At 52.8% G+C, this 22,578-nt stretch overlaps 2 protein-coding genes across 2 annotated transcripts in view; one reads left to right on the forward strand and one right to left on the reverse strand.

Moving 5' to 3' along the window:
- Nucleotides 1–22,578, reverse strand: part of Mcph1 (microcephalin 1) — a 150,710-nt gene that overhangs the window by 48,750 nt on the left and 79,382 nt on the right. The window lies entirely within an intron of this gene.
- The window catches only part of Angpt2 (angiopoietin 2), a 43,257-nt gene continuing 24,126 nt past the window's right edge, over nucleotides 3,448–22,578 (forward strand). Inside the window, exon 1 of the mRNA XM_013024246.1 lies at nucleotides 3,448–3,958. Within this exon, the coding sequence (XP_012879700.1) occupies nucleotides 3,671–3,958 (288 nt within the window). The 5' untranslated portion in view covers nucleotides 3,448–3,670. The remainder of the gene's footprint in view (nucleotides 3,959–22,578) is intronic.

Raw genomic sequence — 22,578 nt, forward strand, 5'->3', positions numbered from 1 at the left:
GTGTGTGTGTGTGTGGTGTGTGTGTGGTGTGTGTGTGTGTGTGGTGTGTGTGTGTGCACGTGTGTATGCGTGTGTGTGTGTGTGTGTGTAAAAATAGCCTTTTCTCTTGACAACAGTTTTATGTCCGGGAATTTTCCAACGGTTTGCTCTGAGCATGGAATACTATACTGTATATAAACATGTTGTCTCACTTTATTTTGGTAATTTTAAAGACGCTGAGGAGAGGGAGGGGAGAAGGCCAAGAAGGCTGTCAGTGTCCCGCTCCGGGGTGCCAGGCGCCCCAGTGTCCCAAGAAAACACAGTGTCCCGGCTCCACTTTTCTGGAGTAATTCAGCACTCAGTGTTCCTCATCTCCCAACATGACACTTTCCAGAAATCAAGGCCATGCCAGCCAAACACGGCTGTGCAGCCACCGCCCACTGAGCCTGGGATGTCAGGAGGAGAGCTGGGCTCCACGGGGGTGGGGAGGGCGGGAGAGGGGCGCAGGCCTCGCTCCCCGGGTCGGTTGAAGGCCCCACTTCCGTCCAGGGACGGAGCCGTCCCGGGAGTCAGGGCTGCGAGACAGCACAGCGGCAGGGGGCACGTGAGCCCGCTCACCGGCTCTGTTTTGATGCCTGTGGCTTGGTGGCTGCCCTACTTTGTGCCAATTGGAAGCTGGCATCATTTTTCTGGTTTCTGGTTTCCCACACCACCCATGCAATAGAACGAGTCTTGCGCGGCGTGACCTGGGCCCCGAGGGCTGTGACCGCCCTGACCCATGGTCCACACAGTGGCAGATCTGTGTCACCGGCTCCCTGCGCTCCGGGGCCCCGGATGCCACCGCCCGGGCCGAGCCGTTGGCCTTTACCATGTGCTGGGCCTGGCGGGAGAGGGTGAAGGCAGGCATAGGGGCGCGGCAGGGCACAGGAAGGATCTTTGCACTGCTCCTCTCTTTCGGGGAGCTGGGGTCTTTCCGGTGCCATAAATAGCTTATGAGAATCTGAGATGGTCTACGGAGGGGGAGGGGGCCTCTGAAGTCTCAGCCGATGACATGTAGTATGGGGGAAAGCAAACATTATTTTAGAAAAACAAATAGGACCGCGCACAGCTGCTCTGCAGAGCTGCTGGGAGAGCGGCGGGGCCGGCGGGCGGGCGGGCAGGAGGCTTTGGGGAGGCCTGGGATAAGATTTCTCCTTTTATATCCTCATCTGCCTCGCACTGTCCTGTCAGCGGTGACTGCAGAGACCACCAGTGTACGGAAGGCGGGGAGTTTGGGGAGGCCCACGCCGACCTTGTCTCCCACCAGGGCCACGCCGGGGGTCCTGGGTGGCCGTGGGCAGGGGTGGCAGGCGCATGCTCCCCGGGCAGGGGGAGCCGGCGAGTCCAGGTCCCACGCACAGGCCCCCAGGCTCTGCAGCCCTCAGCAGGCTTTGGCCTGTGAGCCAGGCTTTGGCCTGTGAGCTCGGCGGCCGTTGACATTCTTAAACGGCTAGGGATAAAAAACCCTACAGAGGCTTCCTCCGTGCAGCAAGGCCTCACATGCTGGGTGGGGCGTGGGTTTGGGCCTCTGCTCCCCTCTCCCACCCCTCACCATGGCTCCTTCAAGCTGGGAGCTTCTGAGCAAAGAGGGAACTGAGAAGAATTTCACAGCCCTGCTCTTTACGTTCAACGGAGAAAAACCGTGACATGATTTGATGGCTGAAGGACTGATTTCCACTTAATGACAGTGCTGATAAAGAAAGGGAACGTGTCTTCCTAAACGTTACTTAGGATGACACATTACCTGTATCTGAAAAACACCACAGGGAAGCCTGGTCTCCATTACTGGAGGCTGCGAGGCCAGACCACAGGAGGCTCACCTTGACACTGGCTGCTCTCTTTGTGGTGTGCTGGCCAAGTGGGAGCTTCATTTGGCTCCCCCTGCTGCAAACCTGCACCTGCGTCTTGGTGGACCAGGTCCCCCACCTTGTTTGAACTCACGGCCCCTCTGGCTTTTTGGAGACACAGAAGCTGTTGGCAGTCTGGAGAATCTACCAGCCCTTCTCAGAAGGCATCAGGTATAACTAATTATTTAAACACTCAGTACGAACACCGAGGGATGGCATATGACAATGCAGTGCTGAGTGACAAATCAGAGCTAGTGACAAAAGTATCACAGACCCTTTAACTATTGCAACAATAATATATATTTACAATATAACACTTATTTTATCTACTGGTGAGAAAGTTACATACTTGTTAATGGGACATGGAAAAGGCCAGGGCTCTGTCTCGGTTAGAGGTTGTGAAAGAATGTATATGTACCTTCCCACCTCAGCTTTGTCCAGGAGCTTCAGGTGAGGGATTTTCTTCTAAAACTTACAGTCCCTAAAGACAGATCTCAGGGAAATAAAATCCACTGTGCGGCTCCAGATTCACCTAGAAAGTGCAACACTCACGCTTTGGTCCTCTGAGCGGACCCTCACCTGTCCCTCGGGTGATGAGTCCTGAGCACTGAGATATAAACAGACCCCAGCGCGGCTGGGGAGTCACACGCTGGCAATTGCTGAAGTACCCAGCCTTCGTTACTGAAGGAGCAAGGAGAGGCCCAGGGACACACGGACGGGAGCAGAGGGTCCTGGGAAGGCAGGGCTGCCCCTGGCTGAGGACAGCAGGGCCTTATGAGACACACGTGATGTGCCCAAGCAGACCTCAGGACTAATTTAATTGAGAAAATGTTACAATGAGTTCTGAGTAAATCCTGATAGGACGAAAGAAAAAGTTGTATGTTACGCTCTCAAAAGTACTTTTATTTAAATTTGGATCCACTTTTGTAACTTAATTCAGTATTTTAAATATTTAAGGGGATATTTTGTCTTAACTAATAAGTGTCGGGGCTCAGAAACTGATCTTCGTAAATTGACTTAACATCAAACTTGTTTAAAATGAACATGTTGCATGACTTGGCTGATAAAAACTGAAGAAACAGGGATGAAAGTGTTTCTCCTTTTGAGAAGGCACCATTTCCAAGAGCCAAACTGCATCCTCTTCATTTTTAAGACCCCAAATAAGCCCAAGTCCTAACCTATTTCCCTAAAGGGAAAACTAGGAACTTTGTTAAGAGTTTTCGTGTCAGCCCGGCTGCCAGCTCTGCCCGGCAGAATGAGTTTTTAGAAGGGCCTGGCCATCTCTCGGAAGTACTTCACAGGGAGGGGCCTGCCCCATGCCCAGGGGTCCTGTGACCATCCGGTTCCCAGAGGGCTTGTGTGGTGCAGGATCCTGGTTGGACAGCAGGCGTTCTGCTCTGAGTTTTTCCTGTTGCCTGGCTAGTGACCCCCCCTGCGGGGAGATAACGGAGAAGCCAGGAGGGCGGAGCCGCTCGCCCCACACGTCTGGCTGCTCTTAATCAACTTATCATATAAGGACAGGGAAGCGAGTGCCTGGGATTCTGACAGAGTCCGGTCCTGAAAGCGTCCTGCGGAGCGGAGCGAGTGGCAGCGCCCCGGCCAGCAGGACGCCCTTCCCGCCGCGGCTGACAGCTCCTTCAGGAGCCAGCCTGTCACTGCAGGGGGAGAAAGAGAAGGCTTTCATTGATGGGCTCAGCCATGCAGCCCGGCCCTGCGCTCTAGACTCCAGGCAGCCCAGGGGCCAGCCCGACTGGGACTTTGCTGAACCCGTGGTTTATGACCAGAGAGAGAGAGAGACAGAGAGAATGTGGCAGTTTGTTTTCTTTACTTTGGGCTGTGATCTTGTCTTGGCCGCAGCCTACAACAACTTTCGGAAGAGTGTGGATAGCACGGGGAAAAAGCAGTACCAGGTCCAGCACGGGCCGTGCAGCTATACATTCCTGCTGCCCGAGACGGACAGCTGCCGCGTGGCCTCCAGCCCCTACGTGTCCAATGCGGTGCAGAGGGACGCGCCCCCCGACTACGACGACTCCGTGCAGCGGCTGCAGGTGCTGGAGACCATCATGGAGAACAACACACAGTGGCTGATGAAGGTAGGTAGGACCGGCTCCCCGCCCCCGCCAATGGGCCATGCGATTGAGATGGCCCGGTGAGCAGGGGCAGGGCTGCAGGGGGCAGCCTGGGCTCGAGGGACAGTTCTTTCAGGGCACCTGGGAGGGGGGGCGGCAGTCACCGAGTACAGAGTGACAAGGAGGAGTATTTGGGGAGAAACACCAAAATCAGGGTGGAAAATCTCCGCCCCTGAGAGCCAGTTCTAGTAAAGCAGAGGAAGCCGGCTTCTCTGCGAATCTGAGGCTGTTTTGCTTGAGTAGTGGGAGCTGGAGATACCCACATTCTCGGGGGGGGGGGGGAGCGCAAGCTTCAAGCCAGGAAAAATGTGACCATCACGTTAATCATGGACACTTCACGGATGAAGTCAAGTGCGTTACCAATTTCCTGAATTTCTTTACAAAAATAGAGCCTCACTCGGGTAAATGAGAGGAAATTAAATAAAGGGACCTTATGTTTCTCAGAACCTCGGCGCTCCACTGCCAAGGCTCTGCCTTCTGGGAGGGGGGTGGGGGTGTCGTTTTGCACCTGACCCCCTGGGTCCCCGCAGTGGCTCTGCCCGCGCCCACGTGGGGCTGCATTCCACGAGCCGTCCGCCCCCCCCCAGCTCACAGAGAGCCAGCAGCACCCCAACCATAGTGCTGTTGTTCTTTCCCAAATGATTGTTTTCATGGAAAACCAACCCAAACAACCCTGGGATCTTCTTTATATGAACCATATGTACTCTGCGGGGAGTTGTAAAAAACACGTAAACACTAGATGAACCCTTAAACACTGTGCACGGACGACAAGCCAGCACCGTGGTGCGTGACAGCAGTACAACGCCTTTTCAACACTTCCTCTTTTCAAGAAAGGCCTGGTTACTTTCTCCATCTTTCTCTTCAGTGTCAGCTCAATCTCACAATATCTGGAATCCTACTCGGCGATTCTCAGCATCTCCCTTATGTTCAGAGAGGAAGCGACTGAGTTATTACTTGAGCCGTGAATTTAAATGAATGACGGGCTCACTCATTGTGGCTGGAGGTAGTTCAAATACAAGCTCAGAAAACAACTACCCACCGGAAGACCTGGCAGGGACGGTGTTAACTTAAAACCCCTCCCGTTGTCTCTCTCAGCTCCGAGGGGAATTCTCCCATCTCCTTTTCTAAGGCTGCTCTGACATGCTCCTGTTGACTGCTCTAAAATCCACAGACATGCCAACAGCTCAGGCCAAACCTTAAAATCTCAACTGCACAGGTCCCAATATCTGAGAGGTAACCTGCACCCCACCCCAGACACCTGCTTGTTTGTCTACCGCTCCGAGAATCTCACGCTCAGGTTAGTGACCTCTCCCCACCTACTGTGGCGTGGGTCACGGGGGCAGAGCCCAGAAAGAGAGGAAAGCACACTTTTGAGCTGGTAAACATCTGGACCTGTCGACAGGCAGGGCTGCTGAGCCGTGTTTGTGTGGCTCAGCCCACACTGATACCTGCGGTTCCCTTAGGAAAGCTCCGGTTCCCTCTTAGCTGCCCACCCGCGCGGGCCCTTCTCCAGGTCCTGAGGCCTTCCTTAGAGATGGGAGAGGAATTCTATCCTAGGTGAGGACAATCTTCCTTCCCAGAGTGAGGCTGTGAATATGTGAACAGCAGCACAATGGAATTTGACAAGCCCCACCTGGAGCGCTTCGGCTGGCTGTGCTGTTCCTGGCGCTGCCCTGCCCCTTTCAGCACCTGTCCTGCCAGGTACTGCACACCTGGGGAAGGCGATCGGCCTGCATCCCGGCTGGGTTTACAGGCTCCTGGCCCCCATAGAAAGCAAAAAGCAAACATGACCCTCTCTGGGTAGCTAAAGGTGACCTCTCTGTTGTTTGTCTCCTCTGTGTTTGGCACCTGCAATAATAAACACGGCTTTTGTTCCAAGGAAGAAAATCATGTCCATAGTGCAATGATAGGTAAGTGTGATAATCAGAATCAACATGGCCAGTGCGTGTCTATTTATAGATCATCACAGGGAGAAAAGGCAGGATTCTGTATTTCATTGTTTCACATGTTTTCTTTGGGGCTGTTGTATCATGTTTCCTGACGAACATGAAAAAAATTAGAGACATATTGCAAACCCCACCTTGAGTATGAAGAAGTTGTTGGGAAGGAAAACAAGCCCGTGTTTATGGTTAGTTCTGAGGTGGGGGAATGGCTGGGTGGGGAGCACAGGCCTGGGGCTTGCTAGGAGAGCCGTGTGCATCACCAGAGACTCAGGCTGAGTGCACGCGACCAGAGATTCGCGCCGGCCTGCAGCTGCAAGGCGGGGGGTGTGGAGAGTGCGGGGCGGGCAGGTGGCTCTCTGGGGGGCTGGACGGGGACACGGTGTGCGGCCCCTCAGGACAGCCCTCTCCCACAGCTCCGAAACCCACCGCTCGCAGGAACAAACGAGTGGCATTTTGTTATGAGACCAAAGGTGTTTTTTTTTTTCTCCTGATGAGAGGAAATATGGAAAGGAAATAAACAACTACTTCACGCTGATGAATGCCTCAAATTTCATAAACAGCCATAAACTGCACACCCACTTTAAAAGTGAACGATTAAAAATAAAACCGATGCCTGCTACACCGATGTAAACATTTCCTCTGACATGTTTTATTTTTCTTTGAACAACACAAGTACAGATTAGCAGCTGTAAGTGGAGCTGCAATCTTTTTTTTTTCCTTTAAGTGGTAATCATGCATCCTGACTAGGTCTGAGGCTGCAGCCGCTGGTCCTTCTGTGCATGCAGAGGGAACTTGCTGGGATTCCCTCAAGCACAGGAGGGCAGCCAGGGAGGAGAGTGTGGGCTGCAGCCCTCCCGTCCCTCCCCACTCCTGCCAAACACACGTGTGTGCGTGCACGTGTGTGCACATGTCTATATGTGTGTATGCATAGGTGCAAATTTTTTTAAACCATGTGTGGCTGTCAAATCTCCTTTGTGTCTTAAAAAGACAAAACACAGTAAAACAAACACCTCCAAACAAAACTCAGAGCCTGGTCCTTACAGCCAAGGCAGCCCAGGCCTGTTCTCCGCGGCGCTGCCCACGTTACATCCTGACTCATGAATGGAGAGTGTGTTCCGTGTGAAAAGGAAAGTGCATGCGGCTACTCCCCTATGCAAGACTGCTAAGGAACAGCTGCGGGTCCTAGGTTTGATTATCTCATGTATTTCCTTACTATGGAAGGAAAGTTCAATACACTACAAGTGTACTTGTTTGCGATGCATCGTCTTGGGTACACCGTGCACACCATGTATTAAATGTTTGCTTTGTGTGGATAATATGGAGTCCATCTACAGTGTTTGTTTTCTGAGGTCAAGGAGTCTCTGCTTACCAAACAGCATCTCCTGACATACTGCATTAACCACCGAAATCCACTGACCAAGATGGTTGGCTTGCAGTGGACTTTATGACCTCTTACATCCTATATCCATGTGGTCTCCACATTGAGATTTCAAAACCTGCTATTTCCATCAATATGGTTTGTGACCCTTGATGAAGAGTTTGTAACCTAACAGTTGATATGCCAGCCAGTATTTGGCATTTGACAAGGATAACGACTTGATTGCAAGTATAACCACAAGCTCAGGTTGGCTCAGGCTGGTCGACTGTACTTATTTTAACCCATAAAATCCTGCACATCTGCAACCCTAAAACATCTGTTCAAGTCAATTCCACCACAAGCAAAATCAAAAATATTCTGCAAGATATGAGCAAGGCAAAGAAAATGCAAACATCAAAAACGGCAGAGAAACAGAAAGATTCTTAACCACCTTCAGCCCTTTCCCTGAGGTTGCCGGGCTGTGACAATGTCCAAGGAACACCCACGGCTTCCTCCTAAGACCTGAGCTGTGGAGTGATGCCATGACAGGATCTCCTCTGGCTCACAAGTGGCAGGAAGTTGGAAGGAAGATGGTGTTAGGGAGGACCCACGGAGGACAGGAGTGGGCCAAAGGAGTCTGGAGGAAAGGGGTGTGCCGTGGGGAGGGGGGCGCCAGTGACATAGTACAAGGAGCCTGGAGCGTCCGCTAAGAAACATCTGCCCATGGCAGGGCAGCAGGGCCTGGAGAGCCCTGGGACTTCCTGTGCGGAGGTCGAGAGGGTGCACGCGATGAGTCGTGGACATGTGAGTGCCCATCCTGAAACAGGTGCTCGCAGTTTTCAGAATGCTACTTCTGCATGCTCAGGATGGCTCAGCAGACAAGCTCTCCTCTCTCTCCTCCTGTCTCTCGCTATAATTGTAGTTTGTGTGTGTGTGTTTTGTTCCATGTGCAGACCCTGTGGAGGTCTCCTCCATGAAACAGACATCTAGACTATTTTCTTTACTACATCTTCCTTTGGCCTGAAGGAACTGACCAGGAGAATTTTCTCCTAGTTTCTAGAATTCTTCCGATCCAGTGAGAGCCACTTACACTTCCTTGCCAGGCTCTCATCCCAGAAGCTTCCGAGGTACACTGCAGCAGGAAAGGGTAGAAGCAGGTGTGATCAGCCCTGTAGAGCCTTTTCAAAATCCTGACATCAGGGGTTCATGCCTGTCACCCTAGAGACTCAGGAGGCTGAGTTCTGAGGATCACAGTTTGAGGCCAGTCCCAGCAAGAAAGTCTGTGAGATTCTTATCTCTAGTCAACCACCAAAACACTGGAAGTGCAACTGTAACTCGAGTGATAGAGTGCTAACCTTGAGTGAAAAAGCTAAGGGAGAGCGCCAGGCCCTAAGGTCAAGCCCCAGTGGCACCTCTCCCTCCCTCCCTCCCTCCCAATACTAAATAAATAAAGCTCTTTCCACATCTCATCTCCTTTGTGCCACGATCTCTAAACAGGTATGGCAGATGGAATCCTTACGTATATTTTTAAGCCCATGAAGGAACACAGAACAGTACCGGCCAGGTATCGTGTGGTTTAGCAGCCCTGGGGTCCGCCTGGGATGGAGATACACTCAGGGAAGTATGCAGGTCCCTTCCCTGTCAGTGCAGGAAACCTGCAGGGCATGGCTCAGGGAGGTGTATGAATATGGATTTGTGCACAAGTGCTGTTGTTTCTTAGGTCATTGACGTAAGTGAGTGGATACCATGGGCTGCCCCATCTCTCTTGGGTGCTTCTGGCCTGGGGTAGGCGTCACTGAAGTTCATTTATTTATCTGCTAGAAAAATATTTACTGTGGGCCTACACTGGTCTAGCAGGGTTTGTTCCAGGTGCTGGATGGGTGGAGGGAGGGAAATGCCCAGCCCTGCCCTGGGAGGCCGCAGGACATTCTTAGAGCGTGGAGAATGACAGGCACGGCCAGCGGGGCCCATGCACCACTAAAAAGAAGAACCTGGTTTTATTCCAGTCCTGGGCGTCCTGGGCCGGTGCCCGGCTTCAGCGGATCAGGCCGGCCACATGGTGGTTCTCTGGGATCAAAGCGGGCAGGTGGCACGGGCTGCCCTTTCCGAGGCAGGACGGTGCCCAGGCCACTCAAAGGCGGAGATATCTCCCGGACTAAGTGGTGACAGGAAGTCCTGCTGCGTGCGTAGTTCAGAGAAGTCAAAGCAAATCTCTGTCTATAACTAACCGGGAGAAAGTATCACGGATATCCTTAGCCATGGCTCCTTTCTACAAGTTGGTGGAGGGTGAAATCCTGAATTTCACTGTCCACCACCCGAAAGGCCAGTACAATTCAGACTGGGAAGTACTGTGTGGCCTTCGCTTTCCATTTTGTGACTTCAGACGCCACCTGCCGGGCCTCCCCCTGGGCATTCCCATCACCATCTCCATGCTGTACTAAAGGTCCGAGTGCCTGGGTGAAAACAAAGCCGTAGACACCACGCCTCGGCAATGTTCTAGACATTTCAGCTGCTTGGGACTAAAAGGACTGTGTCATACATGGGTGGACAACGAGAGAAGCAAGTCCTCACCACTCACTGCAGGTCAGGTATACTAGCCCGGTCATCTGTAGATTAATATTTTAATTAGATAGTTCCTCATGAAATTACCTTTCTTTCATGTCTTAATCCCAGCCGCATTGGTTGACAAAAGATGTGAAACCCATTAAAAATCTCCCAGGAAGTGGACTTCATCCTTTTACAGCATTCTTCCTTCCACTTACTAAGACAGTTCTCTGCCTTTCAACTAGGACCAATTAAAGACTCTGGGACCCTCCCTCCAGGGCTCCTCTGAGACCCCTCCAACTGCTTTGTTCAAAATCAGCCTTCTCTCTCCCTCTAAGCAATGTCTCAATTGTCTCTACATTCCTTTTGATAGCACGATAGAGTATCAAATCAGTATTTAACCTTAAAAAAAAATAACAAGAGTCGGGTGCCAGTGGCTCACGCCTGTAATCCTAGTTACTCAGGAGGCTGAGATCTGAGGGTCTTGGTTTGAAGCCATCCAGGGGAAGAAAAGTATGTGAGACCCTTATCTCCAATAAACTACTCAGAAAAAGCTGGAAGTGGTGCTGTAGCTCATGTGGTAGAGTGCTAGCCTTGAGCACAGAGAGGCTGAGGGTTAGCACCCAGGCCCTGAGTTCAAGCCTCAGTATCAACCAAAATTAAATCAACAAGAAACCAAACCAATAAGTTTATTAAAACATAATGCATCACTTTTGGATATAGTAATTTTATATTGTTCCATAAAAAAATGGAGATTTTGTGTGTGTGTATGTGCTCTACTTCTAGCTTTCTGGTGGCTGGAGATTAAAGTCTCAACAGACTTTCCTGCCCAGGCTGGCTTTGAACCCTGATCCTCAGATCTCAGATTTCTGAGTCACTAGAATTACAGGTGTGAGCCACTGACTCCCAGCTAGAAAATAGAACATTTTATAAGGGAAGAGATATTAGGACTCAGAGTCTACCATGTTGATGAAGTCTCATAACAACAGGTCGTTTTCTGAGGAACCAAGGGCCTCACCCAAGTACAGATTCTGGGTACTAAGTATTTACCACCTTCACACCTTTGAGGAAAGAATATTAATAAAGCACCAGGGTGTTAAATAGTAACCAAAGCGCCTCATTTTGTCACCATCCTCCAGCATCTGCGGTGGGCGTCGGCCCTGCCCCCTCCCAGGCACCCCCCCCCCGCCGTGGAAGGGGGGCTTCTACCACCAGGAGGCTCCCATGTAGCGATGACGCCAGCCTCTGTGTCCTCCTGTCTGAGTGCAGCCGTGCGTACACTGCACCTTCAGCATGACTGTCCGGGTTAAAGCGGAATCTGGGTCCCCTCTCAGTCACCAGTTAGCAGCATGCCACTGAACTTGCTACAGAGTGAAGACTTCTACTTTGGCTGCCCCAAACCTATGTTAGGACTTACGGTCAATGGCAGTAAGGGGAAAACAAGCCTACATACTTTTTTTGGGGAGGGAGGAGATCAGGACAGGCGACAGCCTAGATTCATCGTCCAGTACCTGCTGCTCTGTCACAGTGCAGGCCTGGCTCCTCCAAAGGACTGAAGGTAGATGGGGTGGTAGGGGGCGGGGACAGAAGGTGAATCCTGAGGTGCCTCACTGGGTCACTGGGGAGAGGACAGAGTGCAGGGCACAGATTTACACCCCCGTGGCTCTGTGGTCTGTGCTGAGTCCGCTCACCATTATTTGCTCAGAACCTGGCCTGTCAGGAAGAACACTAAAGCTTCTGTGTGACCCCACCCTGGTGGCACACAGCTGAGAGTTGAGTTGTCACCTTGGGCCAGGCCCACATGTCAGAGCTGGGGGAATTCGGGAACCTGCAAGGTGGCTGGCAAAGGTGAGGGTCACTGTCTTGCGCTGGAGGGATAAAGAGAGGGCAAAATCAGCCTTGAAGAAGAGGAACTTGCGACCTCTGCCCCGTGGCCCTCTTCCTGCAATCATTCACCCTGATGAGGCCACCCCCACTTTCTGCCAACTCAGACTGCTGGCGTAGGGGCCTCAGATTCTAGGCTGGGCTGGTTTTTATAAAACCTCACTCATCCCAAGAACAACGCTTGATGAGTATTTCTATTTGTATGCTCAGTGCCGTTGGCACCTTCCACCCACAGCTTTCCTGCTTTCCCCAGCTGCCGCAGGCTGGGTCCGCGGAGTCCGAGTTCTGTTCCGTTGGAGCACTACAGCACATGTCCTTTCCTGTCAGTTCATCGTCTGCGGCTCGTGTGCATTGTTATTTATATTGAATGTGCTTTCCTTGGCAGGGAACAGCCCTTGTCCTGGTCCTGGTGGGTATCAAACACTCCTTTTTTGTAGGCAGGCAAGGCCTAGAGGCCTTCTTCTCTTACCTTCCCCCTCCTATGAAACGTTCCTAATCGGCCAAAGCCACGTGTGGCTTTCCTTGCCCTGTGAGCTGTGGCATCTATACAGCTGGAGCGACTGACTGCTGCCTGGAGGGAGCTCTGAGGTCGGTCTGCTTGCTAATGCCATCCAGTCTTCAGGACACGCATGGCGGGCGGCGGAGGGCCGGCCTGGGGGCCCCAGGAGAGCTCCGAAGGCGTAGGTTGCTTCAGTGTGTGTGTGTGCTGGACCCTGAGGTTAGGCCCTCAGGCTCCCCGGGAGGTGAGGAGCCCAGATGACTGGAGATAGCGGGCCTGTCCCGACTGCTCAGCCGTCCCCGGCCCTGCTGGGCTACCGTGGTCCTGTTACATTCTGTCTCCGGCGCCACTGGACATTTTCCGGAGTGGAGTCTGCTTTGGTGCACACCAGCACCAGAATCCTGACCTGGAGCATTCTGCCATGTGTACATGGAATTTCCCAGGCTGCCATGGGCTCTGTCCCCGGCACAATGGAGCGGAGGGGACGGGGGCCGAGGTTGTGCAGAACAAGGTTCCACTGGGTCTGCGGGGCCTCCTGGAGGCACTGGCATGCAGGGACAAAACCTGCACTTAAATGCTCACTGTGGCCTCCAAAAGCCACCCAGGAGCCGCCAACATTCCAGTGGCCAGCACCGCTCATCATCTGGATGCCAGGGCCTGGCCCGGGCTGCGCCACCCTCCGCCGGGTGAGCCCATGAAGACGCAGAGCCACCCAGTTTAGGCTGGCATGGACCACCGAGTTCCGAAACCTGGTTTCCACGGCAGACAGAAGTTTCTAGACTTCAGTGGCACTGATCAAGTTCAAATGGTGTGTAGGAGTCAGGACCGGATTCCAGTGACTGCAGGGAGCTCTGGGTCAAAACTGGAGGCAAGGTGACTCATCTTCTGACTGAACCAAACCAACACCCTTAACAAAGAGAAGCCAATGCTCCTGCTGCCTTCCCGCGCACGGGTGAGGCAGGACGGGATCTCCCCAAGCTCCCGCAGCGGCAGCAGGCCAGCCAGCCGTCCTGCAGGGATGGGGGGGAGGCGGCGGCCACCACGGCCACGCCACGCGCCGAGAAAGAGCCCTGGAAATGACTCTGTGCTCGCTATGCAGGAGAAAAGCTGGTTCTGAATGGCATGCTTTTGACAGCTCTCCGCAGTGGGGGGGAAGGGGTGCAGGAATTTTCCACTAGCTTCCAGCGGAACCGCGCGAAGGCGTAGCCAGGGAGAGGGCGGCCCCGGGGCTGCAACCCATTCGCAGGAAACGATCCAAGTCCCTGGGACTCTCACCACAAGCATTCAGAGAACCGCAGCCGCAGCCGCACTGCTGTGGGGCTCGACCCCAGCTGGTTTCTCTGTGTGACTTAATGTCACACCAGCCTGCCTGGGAACCAGTGCGGATGGCGGAGGAGAGGGGCCCGGTGCTGGGGTACAGCGCTGGGGTGCGGCCCTGCACCCAGCCAGAGCGCCCGCGGCAACCTATCACACGTCAGCACGCGGCTCTGAGAACACCGCCCAGCCGCTCCACTCACACCTGAACGAGCCCCAGCGCCAGCCAGCGAGCCTGCGGGAGCGTGGCTGGCCTTCCTAATGGGATGGAGAGTTAGGACAACGTTGAGGTTGTTTACCTTAATGAGGCCTTGCACAATTTATGACCGTTTTCTTTCTAGTTTTCCAATAAACACAAAGTCTAATTAAAGACAGGACCTGGAGCGCAGGCAGGGCAACGGCGAGGTAGGTTGTGCCGACAGTTTTACCAAAATGCAAGGTTCTAGGCTCTGAATTCCCAAACTTTCCAGCTCTAGACTCTCATAGTTCATATATTTTCCCCCACAGTGCTTCTAAGCCAAAAGAAATACCTAATGAGTGCCTTATGAATGCATTTGGCTCAAAAAGCTTCATTACTGGTGCCCTCATGATGCAGGGGCTGCCGAGAAACAAGTGCACAGAAACTGTAAGAAAAAGGTTGGTTTCTAGCAGCCACCACGACTTCTGCACGGACTGGACTCTAGGCAGGTGCTGCTCAAACTCTGGGATCAGATCAGGTGCGTTCTGCTCAGCCCCGTTTTAGCGCTCGATCCTCCTGCACAGCCTGTGTTTTCTCAAAGCGGTGGCCCAGCCTCGCAGAGAGGTGCCGTCGGACAGTGCACCTGCTCTGAGCGGCTGACAGACGCTGAGAACCACTGTCAGGTGTGCAGTGGGGACGCGGGTGCCTCGGCACACAGTTTGAGAACCCAGCAGAATGAGCATGTATAGACCAGCTTACCGATGAGAAATGTGACGCAGCTTATGCTTAATTCTCACATCCGTGCTGTAGTTACACTTCCACACCAGCTTCTAAGACAGCAAACGCACCTTTCCCAGCCTCACCGCATGAACAAAATGGCTTCAGCCAGGGATTGATGCTGTTACTCAAAAGTAAGAAATGTAAGCCGAGCCCGGTGCCGTGGCTCACACCACTCAGGAGGCCGAGATCTGAGGATGGTGATTCAGGCCAGGCCAGGTTGGAATGTCTGCGAAAACCTTTATTTCCAATTAACCACCAAAAAAGCCAGAAGTGGAGCTGGGGCTTGGGTGGTGTTAGCCTCAAGCAAAAATGCTCAGGAACAGCTCCCAGGATCCGAGTTCAAGTTCCAGGACCACCACAGACAACAACAATAGCAACAGCAGCAACAACAACAACAAGGACCACCATAAAGACAAATTCTTGCACTAGAGGAACTTGCTAAGGAATTAAATTCATTCATTCCTCAGAGCAGCTGTGCACTCAGCAAGCAGAGCACCGACTCTTCTCTCCACCCTTCAGGCTGCCGAGCTTGCGACAAATGCAATGCATGACTCCCGGGGTCGTTTATTTTTAGACTAATGGGAACTGTGTGAATTCTTTCTTGGGCCTCCCAGAGCACATGCCTTTTATGCTCTATTCAGGGAGAATCGTGTTTCGGAATGTTGACTTGCTAATTTACCTAACCAGCCCCGTTTAACCCTCGGCAGGCAGCTGGGGTGGTGCACTCCCTGGCTGTCCGTGGACACTGACTTTCCAGTTTGCACGCAGGCACACTTAGGCACTCCCCGACGAAAGGTGCCGAGAGGCTTGACAAACTGTGGTCACAGCTCCACGGTAAAAGGTGTCAGGCATTGCATTTTTAAGTGTCTTGACCTTTAAAACATCTTTTTAACTGAGATACAAGGCCCAGGAGCTAGACCAAGCACACTGTTCTTGAGCTGATGGAGCTTATGGGCTTGATAAGGTTTTTGTGTGTTCTGGGGCTTGAACTTAGGGCCTGGGCGATGTCCCTGAGCTTTTCTGTCCAAGGTTAGCACTCCACCACTTGAGCCACAGCCTCACTTCCGGCTTTTTTGGTGGTTATTTGGGGATAAGTGTCTCACAGTCTCTCTTGCTAGGGACTGGGCTGGTTTGAAAGGGGATCCTTGGATCTCAGCCTCCTGAGTAGCTAGGAAAACAGGCGTGAGCCATCTGTGTCTGGCATGATAAGCTTTTGAAATGTAACTTTACCTAGTACCTAGGACTAAGTCCGAGACAGGGTTGTTTTTTTTTTTCTTTAACCCCCTGTAGCCTCTACAAGATGAGGGCCTCTTTAGCCCCTGCAGCCCTAATGGTCTCCAAACCACACAGGGACTGCACCACCACTGGGGAGTTTGGGCCACTCGAGTTTACTTCACGGTGATTGGGCGCCAATGACTCTTCCTCGGGCTTCCTCTGCTTCTCCTGGTGTCTGGGGCAGCCTTGTCAACAGCCATCTGGTTCGTCATTTTTGAGAACTGAGCCGCAGAGCATCAGCATGGCCTGTCAGTCTCCCTGAAGCAACAGGCTTATCAAAGAAAGGGTCCTGCAGTGGGGAAAGACTTGGCGGAAAGGTGTGGACCAAAGAGCATCAGTTAGCAAGTTCCATCTGGAGTTGTGCTGCTGGCCACAAAGCGGCCTCTAGCTCCTCATGATCTGTACAGCTGGGCAGATGGCAAGTGAGGATGCAAGCCAAGTGTGGTTCGATGGCAAGTGAGGACGCAAGCCAAGTGTGGTTCAGCACGCCGCGTGTGCACACCTGTGCCTTACACCAATTCCTGTAGTGTGCAATCTAATGCAAAGTTTCCTTTGGAATAAGTCACTATGCAACAGAAATAAAACAGTGTGTGTTCAGACTTCATATGGGGCAGTGGACCTTCACTGGGTGGCCGGATTTCGTGTATCGACTCCCACTGCAGCGATGGTGCAAAAGTGGAAAGCTGCCCAGGGCCCACCGCGTGAACGACATATCCATGAAACAGAAATCCGATCAATGCCCTCTGAAAACGAGTCAGAAACAACATCACCCCTAGAGATGGCATCTTATAATGAGAAGTTCAGCACAGCATGCATTTTGTGGTGAGGTACTTGCTTATTCAGGGTCAGGAGGCCTTGGAAGGCGTAATTAGATGCTCCGTGATTTGCCCAAAGTCATAATCACCATTTGCAATTCCCAGCCAGGCCTTTCTTCTCAGTGGAGTCACACAGAACCCTCCACACAGCACAGTGCCTGTGGTCAGCAGGACATTCCCGTGGACGGCGTGCCCCAGACCCAAGTAGAACATGCGTAAGGGTTTGCCGACGGCCTTCCACAGTGGAGGACGAATGGGGCGTAACTACCAAAATGCTAAATGGCAAATGGCAACCCGAGGTATGCTGGATCATTTCAGAGCAAGGAATGAAGGCGAATTATAATTCCAAGGAAAAACGTGGTAATGTGTCCTGTCTTGCCACACAATTTGGGTGTTGACTATTGTCTTGCTTTTGCTAGATTGCTTTTTATTTTTAAAAAAATCCCGATAGATTTAAATGAAGTTTGCTAAAATGCTTAAATATATCCATATAATACTTTAAGGATTAATGTGCAGGTGGTTGTGGTGGCATATGCCTGTGATCCTAAGCGTTCAGGGGGCAGAGGACAGGAGGAGGGTTGGGAGTTGGAGAGCAGCCTGGGCAAAGGTAGCAAAACTCCTGTCTCAAAAACAAACAACAAATAAGAGGAGGGGAGAGGTGGAAGCTGGGGTCTACCTCAAGTGCTATCACGCGTGCCTGGCCTAGGGGGCCCCGAGTTTCACCCCCAGTACCAGAAAGCAAGAAAAGGAAGAAAGAAGGTTAGTGTGCACACAGAGCCCGGCTAGGCAAATAATTTGTGTTTCTAATGTGAGTTTAAAAAAGATTGGGGACTTTTAGCTTCTGCAAAGCACGAGCAGATGTACAATTCTGTGAAGTATGTGCACACGAGGGACCGGAACTTTGTAAATAAATATGGAAATATGAGAAAACTTGTAGTTTTAAACACTTGGGAAAATGGGAATTGAACTAAAGGTTAAAGGAGAGAGAATCTAATCAAAAAGAAGAGGTAGACTTTTTTTCTCTTACATAGTTGAGAAAAGCGTGAAGTGTAGCTATAATAAAGTCATTAGATTAAAAATAAAAAGAGCCGCAGCTATCAGTGTGTAAGCCTGACAGTCGGAATGAAATGAGCACACTTCCTGTCTAACCACTTCCTGGCATCACACTAGGTTTGGGTGCTGCTTTATTCTCCAGGTAGGAGCCTCAAATCACACGCAGTGTGCCCTCACACTTGGCTACTGCTGGAGAGGACACACGCGTTTGTGTCTACATGTTCAACTCAGGTAAAGCAGGGGGGCGGGTGTCAGCAGCCCCATGCTGAGCACACACTTGCAAGTGCAGCTGGCTAGGGGTGGGCAGCAGTGCAGTTCGCACGCAAAGGACCACACCAGCACCCTTTGGCTACATGCAAATGAACCCCAGTAACTCTCCACAGCTCCCAATGTCTCCCCAAAAATGCTCCCTGGCAGAATTCTTTGCCCCTGAGGCCCCAGGTGCACAAGGGCTCAGCTGGTCTGACCAGTGCCCAGCAGGATGCCCACACTCTTTCTCAGATAATCAACTACTATGGCTCCACGGTGGCTTCTAGATAACGGTTGCCTTCCCCTTCACTCAGCCACCAGTAAGGCACTGTGACATGTGGCAAGTACGTCTAGTTTAGGTTAGCAGTGAACACGAGTGCTTGCAATTCTAGCTACTTGGGAGGCTGAGAACAGGAAGACCACAGTTCAAGGCCAGCCCAGGCAGAAAGTTTGTGAGACTCCCTGAGTTTGGGCACTGTAGAGTACGCCTGTCACCCATGTCTCAGATTGGGAGGATCACAGGTCCAGTCAGCCTGGACAGAAAATCTGCAAGACACAATGGAAGACAGATGGACGCCATGCCGCCAATCTGTCATCATGGTCACTATGAGAAGCCTAAGGAAGTCAGAGAGGCTTGTCTTTGTGGCAAAGCCCCAGCCTAGCAAGCTTGAATCCCTGAATCCAAACCCCAGTAACAGAGAGAGAGAGAGAGAGACAGAGAGAGAGAGACAGACAGACACAGACAGAGACAGAGAGAAACAAAGAGAGACAGAGAGAGACAGAGAGAGAGGAGAGGGAGAGAGACAGAGAGAGAAAAGAGGGAAAGAGGAGAGAGACAGAGAGAAGGAGAGAGGAGAGAGGAGAGAGAAAGAGAGAGAAGGAGAAAGAGGGAGAGAGAGAGCAATTGTGCTTCAGTGATGACCACATTGCAGAGAATCAGTTCAGGTTTTAGCAAACTCAGCACAGAAAGGGAGGAAACAAGATGAGGACAGGCACAAATAGCCTTTCGTCACAGGTTACAGTGTGCGGCTGGGTGGCACATCGTTAAGGTGAGTAAGGACGCTGGGGTGGTGGACAATGCCTGACGGGGCAAGGGCAGTGCTGAATCCAGCCTGTCCCCAGGCCCGGCAGCCTTGCTCCTACCATGGGGTCTTCTTCCCTCCCCCAGCTCCCCAGGGGCCTCGGGTCCCAGAGCACTGGGGGTGGGGGTGCTGCATGCTCACAAACCCGTGCAGATCACCCCGTGGCCTTCTGAGTACAGGGCTAAGATGCCGTGTCTCAGGGGTCTTGTCTTGCAGAGAAAGACGCTATGAAATTTGCTCACACTAGTATTTTTTTCTCAGTGAGCCTTACATGAAGATGAAGAAAGGTATATTGTAGCCTGAAATTCAGCAATCACATTCTCAGAGTTGAATTTCAATGGCTGCTCTTTGTAATCTTTTATGACCCAGCAGGGTTATAATGGCTGGCCCTACCCTCTCCACCGGCGTCCTGAACTGAGGGTGGGCAGGGCTTGGCACAGGGGGGGGGCTGCTGCTGCTGGTGTGTGTGTGTGGGGGGGTGAGCCTTTGCAACGCTTTCACTGTTACAGCGGTGGCTCCTGTGCTCCCTCCCCCACTTCCCATCTCCACCATGCTCGCTGCCCTCTGCCAGGGACACGGTCTTGGGCGGAACGTCGGCTCTCGCCATAGCTCTGCTCTCCCACGCACCCGCTGCACAAATTGCTGCCTGGGAACTGTAATCAAAGGGTCCCATTCAACATGCGCCCTCCCTCCCCCGTCCCCATCCCTCCTGTCCTCGTCTCTGTCCACACATGCTGGCCCTCAGGACCCGAGGGGGGTCCTGTGTTTGCTTAGCCTCGGCCTTCCCTCTTAACGAGGCCTAATAGTGCCACCCTGCCGCCCTGGGGAGTGCCTCTGTGACCTCTTCCAACCCTGGTGCCATTCCCAGAGACAGGCCTGGCTGGGAGCCTGCCCCCCGCCCTGCCCCGCCCCACCCGCACGCCCCGGCTCTGGCTCCGGGGCTCCACTGGGAACCTCCACAGCGCGCAAGGCCGAAGCCCGCAGGGTGGGCACTCTCCTTGCGCAGGTGACGGGGGTTGTGGTTTCCCGGTAGAGCCAGTGGAATTTCTCACTAGCACCGCCGTGGCGGCCAGCTGAAGCTGCGTGTTTGAACTGGCCATCTCTGCGGCCTCCCTGGCCTCCCCCCCCACAGTGGCTCTCTGGGACCACTTCCTAAATAAACTTCCTGCATGCCTGCCTGGTCCCAGGCTCTGCTCCTGGGGAAACCCATGCTAGGAATGTGAGAATCCACTGCGAAAGATAAAAAAAGATCCCCACGGAAGGCAGCTCTGCTACGGCCTAGCCGCGATTTTTATCTTTAGTTCCTTGACACGCAGGTGTCTGCACGAGTGTCGGACATCCGTCTTAAGTGTCAGAGAGCCTGAGCACTTCAGGCTCGAGGGTGAACACGAGCATCCCAAGACCCTTCTAAAAGAACTTGGGGTACCACGGGGCTCCGGGAGCCAACACCATGCAAAGTGGCGCCATCGGGCCTGTGTCTGATGAGAAGCAGTCACAGTGTCTGGGGGAAATGACTGGAATGTTCTGGGGGAGCAACTGATTTCCTTCCCGGACTAGGAGCACTGGGAGAGGAGCTGGGAAGGAGAGGTGTGGGCATAGGCAAAGCACCGTGGTGGCCTGGCCACGGGGCGGGGGGGCGTGGTCACAGCGAGACCACAGCAGAGCGGCGGGTCTGGGCGCAGCTCCACCACGCATGCTTCTCGCACACTGGTGGGTCACGATGTCTCAGGGAGGCAACACCACAGGCGGAGACCGTGTCCACTCCCTCATGTCAGATCCCCAGGCGACGCTGAGCGTCCCTCCACACGCACGACCCCTGGGAAGAGGCTGGCATCCCAGCCCCGTGTCGGAGAATGGCAAGTCATTCACAGACAAAGGGAGAAGATGGCAGAGGAGAGGGAAGCACAGACAGAAGTTCTTGGATGACCGGGTGCACAGTGGGGCCCGTGCTTACCGAGAGGAAGGCAGCAAGACCAGCTTTCCTCCTCCTCCACTTTCCAGGCTGTCTTACAATTCATGTGCAAAAATAAATAGATAGATAAATAAATAAGTGGGGGGGCTGGGCAGCCATCGGAGGACCAGGCAGGCAGCTGTGCTGGGCAATTCAAGTCTAGGATCCATACACAGAGCAGTTGGGGAAAGGCTTGCTTGTCCAGTTGGAGGGCATCTGAACATGACGTGATCAGTGGTTTAAAACCCCCATGGGCCTCCCAGGTGTCAGAGTCCTGCCCCAAATGTTTACCTCTCAGCACCACGGCTGATCCAACCACTTGGGCAGCAGAATCAAGATTTAAAAACCTGAACCAACATAGTAGGAGGGAGGAGGAGGAGGAGGAGGAGGAGGAGGAGGAGGAGGAGGAGGAGGAGGAGGAGGAGGAAGGAAGGAAGGAAGAGAGCCTCTTTTTGCCATTTTTGTCTGGAAACCTCAAATAATGTCTCAGAGTTTCCTTAAGACAGAGAAGCAAGAACATTAGGTCAAAAGCCTTCCAAACAGAAGATCCGGGGACTTGAGAATCTTGCACTCCAGTGTTCAAACTAATTATAGGAGAAAATGTTTCTGCTTGTTGTTACTAAGGTATGGATGGAGAATGGTGATAGAATGTCAGCTTGGAAGCAAAGGAAGAATGTCAACCTGCAGGGTTAGGAAACAAAAACAATACAAAATGGTTTTGGTATGTTGTTGGCAGCACACAGCTGCCCACCGGGGAGGAGAGGCCTCGTGGGCAAGCCCGGCTGGACCCGGTGGCCAGGAGGTCAAGCGGACCAGCGTGTCCCCCGCGGCCTCGTGTGCTGGAAGCCTGGTCCTAGCGTTGCAGATTGGGGAGGTGAAGGCTAGCGGCAGTCTGCACTCAAGGAGGGTTGCTTTAAAACAGTAAGGGTGGCCTGGTCCGTCTCCCCGCCTCCTCCTCTTGCAAGCTTCTACCACGATGGCCGGGGCCGTGATGTCACAGGCCGGCACCAGAGACGCTGTGGTGGGCGCTGTCCACCATCCCGGAGGCCTGTCCTATGAGCCGGGGTCATGCCTTCCTTCTCTTTTTGCCTTTTGGTTGTTGTTGTTGTTGCTTGTTTTTAAATAGTCTGGTGTTTTTGCTCAGGCCTTGGATCTCAGTCTTCCCGAGTTGCTGGGATTACAGCATGTATTCCCACGCCCAGCTTGTCTGCAGATGGAGCTTCACTAACTTCCTTGGACTCATGCTGAACTTTGACCCTCCTATCCCCACCCTTAAGGAGTGGCATTGCAGATGGGATTATGCCACGCTTCACAGAAAATGGTTTTGTTGCTGTCGTCACAAAGTACCTAGTCTCAGGAATTCTGTTATCGCGATGTTAAGTAGACTGATACAGTGGCCAAGGGGCTAATACAATGCCAGTCTTGGTAGGTTTCCAAGGGAAGGGATCTGGACGGAGCCGACAGGCAAAGGTGCAGAGAACCACCTGAGACACAGACGGGTCACTTTGATTGAAGGTGCGGTAGTGAGAGCAAAGATGGGGCTGTGGAGGACCAGGTTATAAAAGATGGCAGGGTTAGGTGGGAAGGAGGGATCCTCTCGTGTGTGTGTGTGTGTGTGTGTGTGTGTGTGTGTGACAGAGGGAGAGAGGGAGAGAGGGAG

The sequence above is a fragment of the Dipodomys ordii genome, unplaced genomic scaffold, assembly GCF_000151885.1.
Source record: "Dipodomys ordii isolate 6190 unplaced genomic scaffold, Dord_2.0 Scaffold74, whole genome shotgun sequence".
Taxonomy (NCBI): domain Eukaryota; kingdom Metazoa; phylum Chordata; class Mammalia; order Rodentia; family Heteromyidae; genus Dipodomys; species Dipodomys ordii.